The sequence below is a fragment of the Hyla sarda genome, chromosome 1 (assembly GCF_029499605.1).
Source record: "Hyla sarda isolate aHylSar1 chromosome 1, aHylSar1.hap1, whole genome shotgun sequence".
Classification (NCBI taxonomy): domain Eukaryota; kingdom Metazoa; phylum Chordata; class Amphibia; order Anura; family Hylidae; genus Hyla; species Hyla sarda.
The window spans coordinates 279511354-279517882 of NC_079189.1; the positions used below are offsets into that span (position 1 = coordinate 279511354).

Genomic DNA, 6529 nt, shown 5'->3' on the forward strand with positions numbered 1-6529 from the left:
CCTGTTACCTCTCTGCGGCCCCACGTTAACTTTAAAAATGCAGGGCCATCAGGAGGTGGCGTACACAGGGACGTCCCGTGCGTGCGCCCATAGCAACAGCGGAGCATCGAGGAGGACGACGTGCGGGCATGGTAAGTAACCTGCGCGTCATCTTCAGTGTTTCGACAGCGCTCCTCCGGTCCCGGGACCCCTGACCGGCGGATCAGTGGTCGGAACACTGAAGTGGGGCACAACACAGGCATACAGCCTCCAGCCAATATATGTCTGGAGGCTTTATGTCTGTGGGGGAACATACTGCACGTAATGTGGTGGTGAGGGGGGACTATACTGCACCTAATGTGGGGGAGGAACTAAACTGCACCTAATGTGAGGGGGGGGGAACTATACTGCACCTAATGTGGGGGGGGAACTATACTGCACCTAATGTGGGGGGGGGAACTATACTGCACCTAATGTGGGGGGCGCTATACTGCACCTAATGTGGGGGGGGGAACTATACTGCACCTAATTGGGGGGAGACTATACTGCACCTAATGTGGGGGGCGCTATACTGCACCTAATGTGGGGGGGCGCTATACTGCACCTAATGTGGGGGAACAATGCTGTCAACCTAATGTGGGGGAACAATGCTGCCAACCTAATGTGGGGGAACAATGCTGCCAACCTAATGTGGGGGAACAATGCTGCCAACCTAATGTGGGGGAACAATGCTGCCAACCTAATATGGGGGAACAATGCTGCCAACCTAATGTGGGGGAACAATGCTGCCAACCTAATGTGGGGCAACAATGCTGCCAACCTAATGTGGGGGAACAATGCTGCAAAACTAACTTGGGGGAACTATACTGCCAACCTAATGTGGGGCAACAATGCTGCCAACCTAATGTGGGGGAACAATGCTGCAAACCTAATGTGGGGGAACTATACTGCCAACCTAATGTGGGGGGAACTATACTGCCAACCTAATGTGGGGGGAACTATACTGCCAACCTAATTTGGGGCGAACTATACTGCCAACCTAGTGTAGGTGAACTATACTGCACCTTATGTGGGGGGAACTATACTGCCAACCTAATGTGGGGGGACTATACTGCCAACCTAGTGTGGGGGAACTATACTGCCAACCTAGTGTGGGGGAACTATACTGCCAACCTAGTGTGGGAGGAACTATACTGCACCTAATGTGGGGAACAATGCTGCCAACCTAGTGAAGGTGAACTATACTGCACCTAGTGTGGGGGGGGGGGGGGACAATACCGCCAACCTAATGTGGGTAACAATGCTGCCAACCTAATGTGGGGGAACTATACTGCACACCTAATGTGGGGGAACTATACTGCACACCTAATGTGGGTGAACTATACTGCAAACCTAATGTGGGGGAATTATACTGCCAACCTAATGTGGGGGAATTATACTGCCAACCTAATGTGGGGGAATTATAATGCCCACCTAATGTGGAGGCATTATACTGGCAACCTAATGTGGGGGAATTATACTGCCAACCTAATGTGGGGGAATTATACCGCCAACCTAATATGGGGGAATTATACCGCCAACCTAATGTGGGGGAATTATACCACCAACCTAATGTGGGGGAACGATACTGCCAACCTAATGTGGGGGAACGATACCGCCAACCTAATGTGGGGGAATTATACTGCCAACCTAATGTGGGGGAAACTATACTGACAACCTAATGTGGGGGAATTATACTGCCAACCTAATGTGCGGGAATTATACTGCCAACCTAATGTGCGGGAATTATACTGCCAACCTAATGTGCAGGAATTATACTGCCAACCTAATGTGCGGGAACTATACTGCTAACCTAATGTGGGGTGAACTATACTGCCAACCTAGTGTAGGTGAACTTTACTGCACCTAATGTGGGGGGAACTATACTGCCAACCTAATGTGGGGGGACTATACTGCCAACCTAGTGTGGGGGAACTATACTGCCAACCTAGTGTGGGGGAACTATACTGCCAATCTAGTGTGGGAGGAACTGTACTGCACCTAATGTGGGGAACAATGCTGCCAACCTAGTGTAGGTAAACTATACTGCACCTAGTGTGGGGGGGGGGGGGAACAATACCGCCAACCTAATGTGGGTAACAATGCTGCCAACCTAATGTGGGGGAACTATACTGCACACCTAATGTGGGGGAACTATACTGCACACCTAATGTGGGGGAACTATATTGCACACCTAATGTGGGTGAACTATACTGCAAACCTAATGTGGGGGAATTATACTGCCAACCTAATGTGGGGGAATTATAATGCCCACCTAATGTGGGGGCATTATACTGCCAACCTAATGTGGGGGAATTATAATGCCCACCTAATGTGGGGGCATTATACTGCCACCCTAATGTGGGGGAATTATACTGCCAACCTAATGTGGGGGAATTATACTGCCAACCTAATGTGGGGGAATTATACCGCCAACCTAATGTGGGGGAATTATACCGCCATCCTAATGTGGGGGAATTATACCGCCATCCTAATGTGGGGGAATTATACCGCCAACCTAATGTGGGGGAATTATACCGCCAACCTAATGTGGGGGAACGATACCGCCAACCTAATGTGGGGGAACTATACTGCCAACCTAATGTGGGGGAATTATACTGCCAACCTAACGTGGGGGAAACTATACTGCCGACCTAATGTGGGGGAATTATACTGCCGACCTAATGTGCGGGAATTATACTGCCAACCTAATGTGCGGGAATTATACTGCCAACCTAATGTGCGGGAATTATACTGCCAACCTAATGTGCGGGAATTATACTGCCAACCTAATGTGCTGGAATTATACTGCCAACCTAATGTGCAGGAATTATACTGCCAACCTAATCTGGGGGGAAACTATACTGCCAACCTAACGTGGGGGGAACTATACTGCACACCTAATGTAGGGGAATTATACTGCCAACCTAATATGGGGGGATTAGACTGCCAACGTAATGTGGGGGGATTATACTGCCAACCTAATGTGGGGGAATTTTACTGCCAACCTAATGTGGGGGAATTATACCGCCAACCTAATGTGGGGGAATTATACCACCAACCTAATGTGGGGGAACGATACTGCCAACCTAATGTGGGGGAACGATACCGCCAACCTAATGTGGGGGAATTATACTGCCAACCTAATGTGGGGGAAACTATACTGACAACCTAATGTGGGGGAATTATACTGCCAACCTAATGTGCGGGAATTATACTGCCAACCTAATGTGCGGGAATTATACTGCCAACCTAATGTGCAGGAATTATACTGCCAACCTAATGTGCGGGAACTATACTGCTAACCTAATGTGGGGTGAACTATACTGCCAACCTAGTGTAGGTGAACTTTACTGCACCTAATGTGGGGGGAACTATACTGCCAACCTAATGTGGGGGGACTATACTGCCAACCTAGTGTGGGGGAACTATACTGCCAACCTAGTGTGGGGGAACTATACTGCCAATCTAGTGTGGGAGGAACTGTACTGCACCTAATGTGGGGAACAATGCTGCCAACCTAGTGTAGGTAAACTATACTGCACCTAGTGTGGGGGGGGGGGGGAACAATACCGCCAACCTAATGTGGGTAACAATGCTGCCAACCTAATGTGGGGGAACTATACTGCACACCTAATGTGGGGGAACTATACTGCACACCTAATGTGGGGGAACTATATTGCACACCTAATGTGGGTGAACTATACTGCAAACCTAATGTGGGGGAATTATACTGCCAACCTAATGTGGGGGAATTATAATGCCCACCTAATGTGGGGGCATTATACTGCCAACCTAATGTGGGGGAATTATAATGCCCACCTAATGTGGGGGCATTATACTGCCACCCTAATGTGGGGGAATTATACTGCCAACCTAATGTGGGGGAATTATACTGCCAACCTAATGTGGGGGAATTATACCGCCAACCTAATGTGGGGGAATTATACCGCCATCCTAATGTGGGGGAATTATACCGCCATCCTAATGTGGGGGAATTATACCGCCAACCTAATGTGGGGGAATTATACCGCCAACCTAATGTGGGGGAACGATACCGCCAACCTAATGTGGGGGAACTATACTGCCAACCTAATGTGGGGGAATTATACTGCCAACCTAACGTGGGGGAAACTATACTGCCGACCTAATGTGGGGGAATTATACTGCCGACCTAATGTGCGGGAATTATACTGCCAACCTAATGTGCGGGAATTATACTGCCAACCTAATGTGCGGGAATTATACTGCCAACCTAATGTGCGGGAATTATACTGCCAACCTAATGTGCTGGAATTATACTGCCAACCTAATGTGCAGGAATTATACTGCCAACCTAATCTGGGGGGAAACTATACTGCCAACCTAACGTGGGGGGAACTATACTGCACACCTAATGTAGGGGAATTATACTGCCAACCTAATGTGGGGGGATTAGACTGCCAACGTAATGTGGGGGGATTATACTGCCAACCTAATGTGGGGGAATTTTACTGCCAACCTAATGTGGGGGAACTATACTGCCAACCTAATGTGGGGGAACTATACTGCCAACCTAATGTGGGGGAACTATACTGCCAACCTAAAGTTGGGGAAACTATATTGCCAACCTAATGTGGGGGAAACTATACTGCCAACCTAATGTGGGGGAATTATACTGCCAACCTAATGTGGGGGAAACTATACTGCCAACCTAATGTTGGGGAAATTATACTGCCAACCTAATGTGGGGGAAACTATACTGCCAACCTAATGTTGGGGAAACTATACTGCCAACCTAATGTGGGGGAAACTATACTGCCAACCTAATGTGGGGGAAACTATACTGCCAACCTAATGTGGGGGAAACTATAAACTATTTTAAAAAAAACTTTTTTTTTTTAAACAAAAGATGCTCGTTATGGCAACTGTAAGCATTGTTTTTTCTAAACTTAAACCTCAGTATATTGATTTAATTGCTGTGCTGGCAATTTCAGGTAAAAAAAAAAGTTGACGTGCATTACGGTTTGGGCACTCGGGCTCAAAAAGGTTCGCCATCACTGTCCTATCCTAAGGATAGGAGATATACGTTTCAGATCGTGGGGGGTCCGACCGCTGGGGCCCTCGCCGATCTCTCTGAATTGGGATCTCTCTCACCACTGGATATCTGCTTTAAGATCAAAAAGGGGCTTGGTCCTTAACGTTTTTTTTTTTTTTTAACTTAAGGGATATCTGCAGCAAAAAGTAACTTATCCCCTATCCACAGGATAGGGGATAAGTGTTTGATCGTGGGAGGTCCCAACGGTGTGATGCTGGGACCGCCACGGCTCTTTTGTGCAGGTCTCCTCCATGTAGTTCTATGGGAGAGGCAGCGTTCGTGCCTCCCCGTCTCTCTCATAGAACTGTATGGGGAGGGGGGCGTACCGCCAACCTCAGAGAGATCGACACTAAGCGCATTAGCCGCTCACATAGAGCAGCAATGCGGGGCCCCTTTTGGGAGATTGCGGGGGAACCAGTGGTCGGACCCCCCACGATTAAACACTTATTCCCTATCCTGTGGATAGGGGATACGTTTTTTTTTTTTTTTTTGCTGCAGGTGTCATTTAAAGAAGGAATCAATAAATTCCTCATACAGAACAATTACGTTCCATTGAACTCCACTAATCTGTGTGATCATTGAGCCTGGTCCAGATCCATCTGATGAGAGGTAGCCCTCCTGGCTACCTGTACAGTATAGTGGATGTAAAGGGTTAGTAGTGGACTATTTGCTGGAGCTGGGGGCTCTGGCTATGGGGCGGGCACGAGTCAGGAGCCGGCGTCTCACAATTAGAGGTCCGGTGTGATGAGAGAACTGCGTCCGTTCTGCACCTCACACCGGCCCTGCTTACCCGATACAGGGCTAATTTACCTGCCTGGTGCCCGGAACTTCATGTCCGGCCGATAGGATTTCCTGTGCGCATTAAAAAAAGAGAAAAGATCCCTAAAATGGTCACGTGCGTCTTACAGCCCGCGCTTTTCCTCCCTCTGTAGCTGACGCAGGCCACGTGCTGTGAGCAGACCCTTGCAAACAATACGGTGCTCGTTCGGTCCGTGAGTAATGCTGGGAGTTGTAGTGCCACAATCGCGCACTGCTGTACAGGGTAGTAAGGTAGGAGGACGGATCGTCAGTCCGTCACACCGCATACAGGGCTCCTCACCCTGCGGTCATACCTCTACCGACCCCCGTACCAGTATCGTTCTTCACTGTTCACTGTACCGGCGTGTACTCACTTCAGATCTACACAACCGCTCTCTCTACAATCCTGAGGGATCTGCTTGCATGGGAGAAGGGGTGGGGCCTACTGTCTGCCAATAGTCGCAGGCGAGTTTGTTTTAGTTTTTTTTCGAAATCAATAAACTTTATTGTACACGCGCAGTTAGACAACATGAGGCTGTTATGCTGTGTTGAACCAAGCTACCTGCTGCTTTTTGCACAGTTCACTGGTTTCCATACAGTGTGTCTCCAGCTGTTTCAAAACTACAACTCCCAGCA

The 6529-nt window shown here is 48.6% G+C and overlaps 1 protein-coding gene across 1 annotated transcript in view; it reads right to left on the bottom strand.

The window, feature by feature from the left end:
* The window catches only part of LOC130358402 (uncharacterized), a 72971-nt gene extending 66910 nt beyond the window's left edge, over positions 1-6061 (bottom strand). The window contains exon 1 of the mRNA XM_056561646.1: positions 5910-6061. Within this exon, the coding sequence (XP_056417621.1) occupies positions 5910-5928 (19 nt within the window). The 5' untranslated portion in view covers positions 5929-6061. The remainder of the gene's footprint in view (positions 1-5909) is intronic.
* Positions 6062-6529: the final 468 nt, after the last annotated feature.